At 38.2% G+C, this 11,803-nt stretch overlaps 1 protein-coding gene across 1 annotated transcript in view; it reads right to left on the bottom strand.

The window, feature by feature from the left end:
• The window catches only part of RP1 (RP1 axonemal microtubule associated), a 211,587-nt gene that overhangs the window by 170,466 nt on the left and 29,318 nt on the right, over positions 1-11,803 (bottom strand). The window contains exons 3-10 of the mRNA XM_044424207.1: positions 7,603-7,766; positions 6,979-7,065; positions 6,436-6,568; positions 5,813-5,964; positions 4,508-4,586; positions 3,555-3,630; positions 918-994; positions 133-164 (exon numbers count right to left, since the gene is read on the bottom strand). Coding sequence (XP_044280142.1) covers positions 133-164; positions 918-994; positions 3,555-3,630; positions 4,508-4,586; positions 5,813-5,964; positions 6,436-6,568; positions 6,979-7,065; positions 7,603-7,766 — 800 coding nt within the window. The remainder of the gene's footprint in view (positions 1-132; positions 165-917; positions 995-3,554; positions 3,631-4,507; positions 4,587-5,812; positions 5,965-6,435; positions 6,569-6,978; positions 7,066-7,602; positions 7,767-11,803) is intronic.

Consider the following 11,803-nt stretch of genomic DNA (forward strand, 5'->3'; position numbering starts at 1 on the left):
GCAGGTTATCTACAGGGAATGTTTATGGATGAAAAATCTTACATATACATATGCATATATGGGGAGAAACAAAGAAGGCATAATTCAAGAAAGAATGATCAAGCTATAGCTTTTACAACTGTAAAGCACTACCATTTCCATTCTTTTGGTTTCCAGTTCTTGTCCTGAAAAAATACAAACACAACAGATATCAATGCATCTAGAAAAATTAAAGCATCTTGTTTGAAACAATGGAACTTAGGCAGCTAACTATGCACTTAAATACCATGTGATTTCAATAAAATTTAAAGTGCCAGCCTATTCTGCAGTTCTGGAGGAAATTTTGGATGTGGTGAAGTCACACTACCTAGGGCTCAAGATTTCAGAAACCCCCAGTACTTGCTGCTCTACTATTGGTGAAGAGGCTGCTGGACATAGGCTCCAAATAGTGGTGTCCTGGGGTGAGGTAGGGAGAAAACAGCCTTGGATTTTCTGGATCCAAAAATCCATCATTCCTCTAAGAGAATCCAGATTAGGTCAAGCCAAGAAGCTGCATAGTTAATTCCACACCATTGGTTTCATTGAGATGAATGCTAAGCAGCTAATTTCTGCCTGATCTGTTTTTGGAACCCCATCAATACTGTGCTGAATTATCCACTAGTTAACCACCACCCTGCCTAGAATGCCCATTGTTCTTCCTATTGCAATCATAGGCAGGAAAACCAAACTAAAGTAAGGGCCAAACATTCAGTAAAGTGTGTAAAGTAGATGCTAACATTTCCTACTCTCCTGTAAATTTGTTCCCCAGTAGATTCCTCTAAGCTTTTCTTTGATAGACAAAGCATGCAAATAACTTTATGGCAGTCTGCGAACTCATCCACCATGTACTGCCACAGCTTTTCATAAAGTGTCCTTGACTGCCACCAGTTTATACTCACTACCTGCAAAGGTGTGGTTATCAGTAACATAAAGTTCTCTGACCATCTTGCCATCATCTTCTCCTTGATCAAGCCACCTTTGAGGGGGAAAGTATTATGAATGAGAAAACATTTTGGAATGCTACTGTCTACAAAATCAAAATATATTCTTCTTCTGTGATAAAAGAGTCTAGATTTCAACCATGAAAACCAAGATTGCATGACTGAATTTAAGATCTTCTTGAGAGAAAAGCAAATACAATTTAAAAAGAACAATTACGTTATACGCTTCTGTTTTTAAACTTTAATTATATGGCAACTTCCTGGTTTCCATGAAGTTTGGTTAGTAAAACCAATATGGGCAGTGGCTACTACTTCGAACGAATGAAAGCATACACAGATGCACAAGCAAACCATTTTCTGAGTTAAAAAGCTGCCTGTCGTATAAATAACATGGTATTTGTTTATTTGATGCATAGCTCATCTTCTCACTAAGGAAATAGTCTTCAAGTCTGCTAAAAAGGCAGGCAGGCAGGCAGGCAGGCAGGCAGGCAGGCAGGCAGGCAGGCAGGCAGGCAGGCAGGCAGGCAGAAAGAAAGAAAGAAAGAAAGAAAGAAAGAAAGAAAGAAAGAAAGAAGTCTGCATCCATTTATGTCTTGAGGGTGGGAGAGGATTGTCTGTATAACCACATCTGAGGAACAGATACATTGATAAAGGAAGATGAATATTTCCACTTAAAGCAAATTAATGGATATGAACAGGCCTTCATTCCTTTAAAATTGCAATACTATGCATCCTTACTGGGAATACCATTCCAAGGAATTATTTACAAATAAACATGCAGAGAACTGAACAGGATGACCTGAGATAAAATCATATAAATTCATCCCAGGTCAAGTCTGACTTAATTATTAAAAAGCCCTAGAAAGGAAGGGGATGGCAGGCCCTTGAAGAAATTCTGCTGCAAAGTGAGCTGTGTTCTGTCAAATTTGGTCATTATGGTAGAATATCGAGTGATTCTATGTAATCTGCACCTTTAATGATTCAGCACATGTATATTACAATATTCCATTTTAATGCAGTTCTGTGATTCCTCTTGTCTTCCTGTTTGGTGGAATAGTTCTTTTTTTGCAGAGGGGGAGGGGGTAACGTTTAAGTGCCTCCTTAAATATAATTGGTGGAATGCTCTTTGAGAATCTGCTCCCTAGTCACAGGGGGGATAAAATGGTTTATTTTAAAACCAATACACTTATAAAGAATATTTTATACTGACATTTTAGGAGAACTTACTCAGTGACCTGGTTCACATGATCAAAATGAGGTACTATGGCTTTAAGTAAGCTTATTTAAATAATGACTTGAATTGTTTGGTTGCCATATTATCTGAGCATAGGAGGCTGTTTGGATGGGGAAACAATCCTCCAATCAAGTATCAGCTGTTGCTGGATTATTGGAGTATTTTTCTCCCTCCCACAAGCCATGCCACCTGGGTTTGGAAGATGTGTCAAGCCATGTGAGTATGGAAATCATGCACCTTACACAGCTGGTAATGCTACAATTTAAATAAACCATAGAGGCTTATTTTGATCATGCAAACTAGTGGAGTAGCAAGAATATATAATGAAGCATGGAACAGTGACAAATACTTGCTTTGCAATACAGGATGAAAAATGCATGCTTATTATCAGCATACGCACACACATACATACACACACACACTGATTTGTTACTATAAATACAAGAAAATTATATCTGGCCCTGAATCTGATACCCCAAGGCAGCAAGAAAGGTGTTTGTGTATGTTTGTCTAAGATCTTGATAGTTTTCTTTTTCAGAAGCCTTAAGACATGTCAAGACTTCTGGATAAATATTTGCTAAGCACTGCAAGAAGTAGTCAAGTCTTGCTTTTGCTTTTTATCCTGCTGAAGTAGAAGGAAGATAGAAAGAATAGTAGTTGTGTTTTCCCCTGTTCCCAGGATGATGCTCTTTGCATCTCACAAGCAACATTGGAACTGTCCGTTTCTCTTTTCTGCAATGAGGAAGAAAGAAGCTTCACCCACCTGGGATGGCACACTGTGACACATCTAATGTTTGGTAGCACACCAGGGTGCTGCTACACATTATATGATATGTTTCATAGGCAGTGTTGCCATACATAGCAATTGATTGCTTTATATGCAAATTTTGATTTACATTCTGAAACAATAGGAAAGAAGTAGCACATATTCTGTTATAATGAAAGTTCCAGGAACTATGAAAAGAAGGAATTATATGGAACCTGCTGAAGTAATGTTGTAAGGAGAACCTGTAAATGTTGCAGGGGGGTTAAGGGTTAGGGTTAGGGTTTCTCACAGAACCTATGGAATAAGCCCCAGAATCTGCTTGAAATGATAAAGATAAAGAAATGGTAAGGCAATACTGAATCAGTGTGCCTCTGGGCTACCCCCCGCTTAGCATTTTAATCACTGAAAAGTAATTTCTGCCCACACTCACACATAGGAGTTTCTGGTGAATGGCACAAATTCTGATAATTATTGTTCAGCTGTTGGAAGATCATGGGTAGTGGACATACAATCATCTAGATGGACAGAACCAGTTGAGAAGCCTAAAAGGTGTGAGCTGCTTGCTACAGTCCTTCAGATTCTAAACACCACAAACCTGTGACATATGAAGCTATAATCCAAGTCAGTGACAGGATCCTTGACTATAATCTTCTCCAGAAACCACCCATTTCCTAGGAGAAATGATAAAAAAAGAATGCCTTTTAATAGTGAACCTTTGTCATCTTTGATCAAACTATAACTAAAGACCAGAACAAGCACAGATGACTTTAACTGCAACCTCACATGACAGCAAACACAGGAGCCATCACAGAGCCAACACACCTTGCCTGATGCACCTCAAATGCATTACTTTTCAGTGACAGCTATTCACCTGTTCACCTGCTAATGCTGAATAATCAAAAGAAGAGCCTGAGTATGACCCATTCCTTTGTTCCACAGATTAAGAGAACACTATTGTCTATAATGTTCTTAAGAAAATAATCATAGATTAATTTCATGCAGAGAAATAATTTGATATCACAGCCCATGTTGTAAAGCTAATGTTTTAACTGGAATGATAAAGTGCTATGGCAGTGTGTCATTTCATGGCATATTGCAGATGCACAGAAAAGTAATGGTCCAATCATTAACCAGTCAGAGATGAGTTACACAACACAGATTGCACCAGTTAGGAAGAACTGTATATTACTGACAAGCACAAAGCATAACTGAGAAGATTGATTCCTTTATGCTGCAGTTCCCGGAACGAGGCTGAAAATCGATTTACACTTTCAAACACAAGATTTTCCCTACAGTGAACTGAAAAGTTGTGTTCAACATGTATACACAGGCATGTGTGAAAACTGAGTATCTATGCTGGCACAAAAACCATAAATGACTGTGGGCCTGTTTTGTATATCACAGAGCCTGTTTGCCAGAGGAGCTGTCATTTCCCCAAGATATATGTAGTTCTACAAGTCAGCAGTCCAATGAAGGGGCCATTCATCACCATTTCCATGCCACAGAAGTTTATAGATTGAATCCACCAAGTACATTCAGATTTCTGACCTGCGCCAAGTCCACTGTGCCCTACAACAATCTTATGTAAATTTCCAAGGTGCACAGCTTCAAGTGTGAAGATATCAGTCTGGAATCAAACAATTAAAATGTGATTAGAGTTAGGATGCATCCCTGATATACCTTTGAATCCATAAGATCTAGATTTAAACACTAGATTAAATCCCTTGCTCTAAAGCAGGAGAGAAGTGTTTGGCCTACATCTCTCTTCAGCACTGGATAAGCTGAAAAGGGCTGAAGAATGATGGACATTAGAGGCCAAAACATCCGGAAGGCCAGAACTTGCCTGTCCTTGCTAAAAGAGATGTAACCATATAAACAATACAGTCTGAAGGCTCCAATGTAAATGGGGAACCATCCAGGTTGTAGTGTAAACTTTTAAAGAGCTATCCATGGTGTTGAGCCAAATTGGTGGATGAGGTCATCACCATGGGTAACTCCTTTAGAGTTTAGATTAAAACTCAAAGTGAAAGAACATCATGACACTGTCAAAAGGGCCACCTAGCCCTGAATGTGCAACTAGCATCTTCAACCGAGAAAATGCCAGTTTCCCATGCCTTGCACAATTGCACAGAATTAAAGAAAAAGACCATGTATCCCCAACTACCTTCAAGGCTATCCATCTCCCATTTCCCTACCAGAGAGAAACTTATGAAACCCACAAGTTTCCAAAACAAGAGATACATTGGAAATGCCTCCAAATTAGTTAAGTGTCTGAGCCAAGGTTGGTAGGGTCTTGACTTTGACATAATTCTTCTTTAACTTATATTTGAGAATGATACAGCTGGTACCAAGTCTTCACTGATCAAATTTATTTGTGATACAAGTAGTAGTTATACCATTGGTGAAAATGAATAATTACTGATGCACTATTTTTAAATGTCCTAGCATATTGTCAGAAATGCCTTAATGCTCTGAATGAGCATACAAGTTATTTTTAAAAACTCTATCCCTTTTGATCACATTAATAAACTTGTAAAAATATTGGCAACAAAAATTTTGTAAGGTTGGGGAAGTATTTGAAAACATGTAAAGTTACTGGTTTAATTCATCCCAAAGCAAAAGATTTTTTTTTTCATCTTTTCAATCTTTCTACCTTAAAATGGAGCTTAAGGCAAAAACAGCATTGGAAATATGCTTTGTGACACATATGGAAAAAGATAAGTGGTCCCTGAAGAAGGAAAGTCCTTTCTGAAGTAGATTAAGCATAATAAATATTTCTTCAGGCATATGAGCATACTTTCTCTTCTGTCTGGGGACACCGGTCTTCCACTCTTGTCGATTTAACTCACTCACCTGTCCTTTTGCATATTTCCTAGGTTTCTTTGACCTAAGGAGCTGCCGGGATCCTGTGTCACCTTTATCGCCATATATAACAATGTAGACATCAGCTTCTGTTCCAGCATCCCATAGATCACCAGTTACCACATGTATTTCATACACTGTCACTGAGAATAATTGAAGACAGGCTTTTACAAACATACTATTATTTATGTAACAGCATTTTCTACACTGAATCTAAGTACAGCACTCAAATGCATACTAGCAACACCTGTGAGTAGGTGGTTCTTATGTCTGGAAACTGGATACATAGGCAGTTTTAGATAGGATCGTACTTTTCTTGTAAGAGCAAGCACATAGCTAGAGAGTGATTTGCAGTGAAGGCGTAGCTCCTTCAATGACTATGAATTTTCTAGCTATGATTATTTCTGGTTAAAGTAATTCACAGTCAAGCTTCCTGTAGGATTACTCTAATGTATTGTATATGTGGATTAGCTACTTCAGAATTAATCTCTAATTATGATATAAATTATCCTTGATTTCCTACTAAACATTTCCTATACCCAAACTGATGCTTATAAAATTCCTAGTGAAAACCATTCTGTCTTAAAATAGTGTCGTTATTTTATATTTCTTACCTGGATGAAGGGGCTGTCCCTGGTATGAAACAGGAAGTTCCTGACAGATATCACCATCATCCTGGTTTCGTGCCAGCCATCTATCAACAGGGAAACTGAACTGTTCCCCTGTTACAAGATTGTGTAATTGCACCTGAAATGCAAGCAACCAAGTCTAGATTACCATGGCATCTTTACAAGAATGAACCAGATTCTGATGCTGATACAGTTTGTTCTGATTAAATAGATTTCTAAAGTCTAAGTTCAAATACTAAATGTGAGGGTCACTGTTCATGCTGCATTCTAAAGTAGTGGAATGGTTCTTTTGTGTCAGTAAGATGTGTGAATCTTTGGAAGCTTGATGCCTGTAAATCTTGAGCCTGTAACTTACTATCCCATTGGGATATCAAACATAAAATCCTTACATCAAACATAAAATCCTGTTTATTAGAGTTCATTTTATTCGGTGATATACATGATATGATTTGGTGAAGCTGCACATTTGTGCTTTACTAAATGTTGAGGCAGAATTTTATAAGATTTTAAAAGACTAGCACATCTTACCTCTTTGCAGTGCCAGGCAGGGGTTTCCCCAGAGTTATTGTGCCCTATCCGTATTTTGTAGGTATCACCTATGTCTTCTGTGCAGATCTGTCAAATGGATTTAAAGGTGCCTTTACTGATAAGAACTGTATTCGCAGGATAAATTATAACTGTCCATTATAGCTAATCTGTGAAATCTATTTCACAAAATCAATGTGACAGTTACAATGAATATAATTTGATAATGTTGACCATATAAATCAACCTGATTGTTGTGGCAGCCTTAGAAAGTGTTTAGTATTGTATAATTTAATTATTAATTGCTATGATTGATTTATATAATTCAATTTATCTGTATTATAAGCTTTTCCTTTTTTCCTTTTTGTTGATTTATCTTTTTATTGTAGAAGTTAGTTAATAATTTTTGTTTGCAGCGGGGTGGGGCAGGCCACAGTCTCATGGGGAAAATGGACACCATTGATTGTGTTTCCCAATCCAAACAGGTAGAGAGAGAATAAATGAAATGTGTTCCACAAGTATCATTAAACAAATGACAGGTGTGCTTCACAAAGATGTTGTGCCCCAGATATGTTTTTCATCATATGATACTGCAGTAAAACATTTTTTTCCATATTTATTACTTACTATAAAGGTATCTGTGCTTCCTCTTTCAAACACCTTCTTCTCCTCTCCATATAGAAAGATAGCTCCAGAATTACATCGATTCCCATATAATGTAATATAAACTTGAGAGCTGGTACCTGCAGATGGCTGGTCACTCGTCAAAACTGTTACCTTCCATTTGCTTGCTAAAAAAATATAAAGAGAGAACTAAACTTATGGACAGCATGGAGTCCCTAAGACATACCTTCAGACATATGGAACACATCTCCTTTATAAGGTCCTCAAAGGCTGTCATAAAGAGGAAGGTCAAGATCTCTTTTCACTGATACCAGAGTATAGGACATGGAATAATCAATTCAAGTTTCAACAACCCAGATTCAGGAGAGATATCAAGAAAAGTTTCCTCACTGTCAGAGCTATACAGCAGTGGAACCAGCTGCCTAGAGAGGTGGTGGGCTCTCCCACACTAGAGACATTCAAAAAGAAACTGGACAGCCATCTGAGTGAGATAGTGTAAATTGGTGGCCTGTGACAGCAGGAAGTTGGGCCCAATTGCTTTCATGGCCCCTTCCTAACTCTACTATTCCATGATTCCATGATACTTTTCCTGAAATTAATTCCAGCTAGCTGAGGTTCTGTCCAAATTGCCCTTTTCCACAATGTGACTTCCATTAGGGTTCTGTAACACAATGGCTGGGTTCACATAACACAGTAAACAACCCTGCATTGTTTCCATTGTGTGCAAATTTTTGCCCAAACTTACCTTTCAAACAATCCTATGTTTACACATTCCCAGTCCCCTGCTTTATTCTCCTAGCCTCACCACAAATCCCCACAGCTGCCTCTAGCAAAATCCATTTCCTTTCCTATTGCTTTTGCACAGCAGCAACATCCTCCTGAACGTTTCCCTACTTCTTCCTCCTGAGTGTTCCTCCATGCATGCAGGACTTCCCAGCCACTCCAGACCCTGCAGAAATTGTTATTAAACGTTAATAAACAACTTAGTCTACCCTTCCCCAACCATGTATTTTTGCACCGTGTCTGCTACCAAAAATAAACAGAAGAGTGGACATGTTGTTCAGTCAATGGAAATAAAGTAAGTAATGGTCTGTTCTAGGGTTTTCAAAGAACTCAAACATCAAATCACTGACCTTCTTACCAAAATATTTAACATGTTCCTTTGCCCTTGTACCAGAGAATTCAGAAACGGCCAATGTCACACCAATTCTTTAAAAAGAATCCAGGGAAGATTCTGAAAATTACAAGCCGGTGGTCCCATACCAACAATGGTAAAATGATGATCTCAGGTCTGGATGATTGGAGAAGCCACACTGAAGCATGGAAACCTTAGAACAGATCTTTGATTCTATCTGTTATTTCTGATAACTAATCCTAACATGCAAGAACTCCACAACTGGGTCTGGATACACAACAGACCCACAGCAGTAAGACTTCACCATGGCTTCCCATGTCATGCAAGTCTGCTCATATTGTCACTTATGTGGACAAATGTACAAAGGATGGCCCATTTTTCCAGGCCTTGCTCATCTTTGATCCATATATATTTAATTTCTTCCACCTTTCTTTTTATTCCACCTTCAAACAGTATCAGGTACTTTAAATAACATTTAAACATATCAATTTATAAATGTTTGCACAATGTAAATTTTTAATAGAAACATACAAATCTGAACCATTCTAATCCCTATAAGTGGCCAAGGAAACAAGAAATATGAAATAGGAATGCAGGGTTTAGGTCAGGTAAAGCATTTTTCAGCCACCACAAAAAGTCCCCCAAACAAACCTTACAAAACTACTATGGTGAAAGGTGTTTTTCAAGTTGTGCCCCCATTCAGATATTCACTGGTTTGACACTCATTATTTGGAGGAGAAGCAAGTTTACCCCACTTCCATCCACCATTCAGATATGTACGGTGAACCAGGCAACTCCACACAAACATTTGCTTGTGCCCCTCCTTCTTTAGTGGAAATAATCCAAATCAGGATGCTGTACCATTCTGTGAAATACCTCCTTACATCATATGTTTGATGCATAATGGAGGAGAGTGAGAAACTGCACTTTGAACTGAAGCCTGGCTGGCAGTGGCATTTCTTAAGGAATTCCATAAGATTGGGCTAGAACAAGTTGAATATCACTTTTTCCTAATACTCTATACTCAACTTCATTTAAAACGTAGATGTATTTCATGTCTATACTTAATCCAATTTAGATCTTTTGATACCGAACTGACATAATGTAGATTCTATCTATAAACTTGTTAAGAATTAAATCTGACACCTATGTAAGTTAAATGTAGCAGCTAGCGTGGGAAAACCAGTATAACAGTGAAAATTAAGTGATATAAATAAAGATGTTTCTTGGACTTCTCTGGTTGCATCAGTTACAAAAAACACTTTATCAAGTAAAACAAATTTCATATAAATTTTGCACACAGTTCTAGCATCTGAAAAGTAATGGAATTTTAAGGGGTTAACCAAATTTTAGAGTCTTTTAGGCAGTCTTCTTGTAGATCTCTCCTAAAACTTTCATTCAGGCAACTGAACCACTGCAGAAATAGGTTAGCCACCTACAGTTCACAATACCCTATTCAGCTTTTTCTTAGTAAACTTAAACCTTTTCAGTTCAGGATTAACCCAGTGGACATGGACCTTAGGATTCTCCCTCATTTAGTATCACATGGGATTATTTGGTCTCAGCAAATGCCCTATGATTTATTATAAAGTACATACCTTGTTTTTCTGTGTTATATATGCACAATATATAAAAATGGCTATAACAGTATAGCAACTGAACAATTAAAAACAAATAAAATAAAAGGTAACAGAACAATGAACTATAGCCTTAGAAAGGCTCAGCTTAAGGTTTAAATAAGTAAAAATGTTTGCTGAAAGAAAATGTTCTTAAGCTATCCAAAATATAATGATTTAACAATAACTAGGTTTTCAAGTAGCTTGTTAATCTTTCTGTATTTTTGGTTTTGTTATGTTTTTAATATGTCTTACTCTAGTTGTTGCATTTTCTATTTTTTAATATTTTTAACTAGTTGTTGTTGTTAGTCGTGAAGTCATGTCCAACCCATCGTGACCCCATGGACAACATTTCTCCAGGCCTTCCTGTCCTCCACCATCCCCCGAGTCCACTTAAGCTCACACCAACTGCTTCAGGGACTCCACCTAGCCACCTCATCCTCTGCTGTCCCCTTCTTCTTTTGCCATCTATTGTTCCCAGCATTAGGCTCTTCTCCAGGGAGTCCTTCCTTCTCATTAGGTGGCCAAAGTATTTGAGTTTCATCTTCAGTATCTGGCCTTCTAAAGAGCAGTCAGCATTGATCTCCTCTAGGACTGATAGGTTTGATTGCCCTGCAGTCCAAGGGACTCGCAGAAGTCTCTTCCAACACCACAATTCAAAAGCCTCAATCCTTTGAGTGGTATCATCTGCATATCTGAGGTTGTTGATATTTCTTCCTGCAATCTTAATTCCAGTTGGTGATTCATCCAGCCCCGCCTTTCTCATGATGTGCTCTGTATATAGGTTAAATAGGCAGGATGACAGTATACAGCCTTGCCGAACTCCTTTCTCAATTTTGAACCAATCAGTGGTTCCGTGTCCAGTTCCACATAAAGGTTTCTCAAGCGTCAAATAAGATGGTCTGGTACTCCCATCTCTTTAAGAACTTGCCACAATTTGTTGTGATCCACACAATCAAAGGCTTTAGCATAGTCAATGAAGCAGATGTAGATGTTTTTCTGGAACTCCCTAGCTTTCTCCATAATCCAATGTATGTTGGCAATTTGATCTCTAGTTCTTCTCCCTCTTCGAAATCCTGCCAGTACTTCTGGTAGTTCTCGGTCCACATACTGCTGGAGCCTAGCTTTTAGCATTTTGAGCATCACTTTGCTAGCATGTGAAATGAGTGCAATGGTGCAGTAGTTTGAACATTCTTTGACATTGCCCTTTTTTTGGATCAGAATGTAAACTGACCTTTTCTAATTCTGTGGCCACTGTTGAGTTTTCCAAATTTGCTGGCATATTGAGTGTAGCACTTTTACTGCATCGTCTTTTAAGATTTTGAATAGCTCAACTGGAATACTGTCACCTCCACTAGCTTTGTTGTTGCTCAGACTTCCTAAGTCCCATTTGACTTCACATTCCAGGATGTCTGGCTTGAGGTCAGTGACCACCCCATCATGGTTATCAGGG

The sequence above is a fragment of the Varanus komodoensis genome, unplaced genomic scaffold, assembly GCF_004798865.1.
Source record: "Varanus komodoensis strain SLA01 unplaced genomic scaffold, ASM479886v1 scaffold14_1, whole genome shotgun sequence".
NCBI lineage: Eukaryota > Metazoa > Chordata > Lepidosauria > Squamata > Varanidae > Varanus > Varanus komodoensis.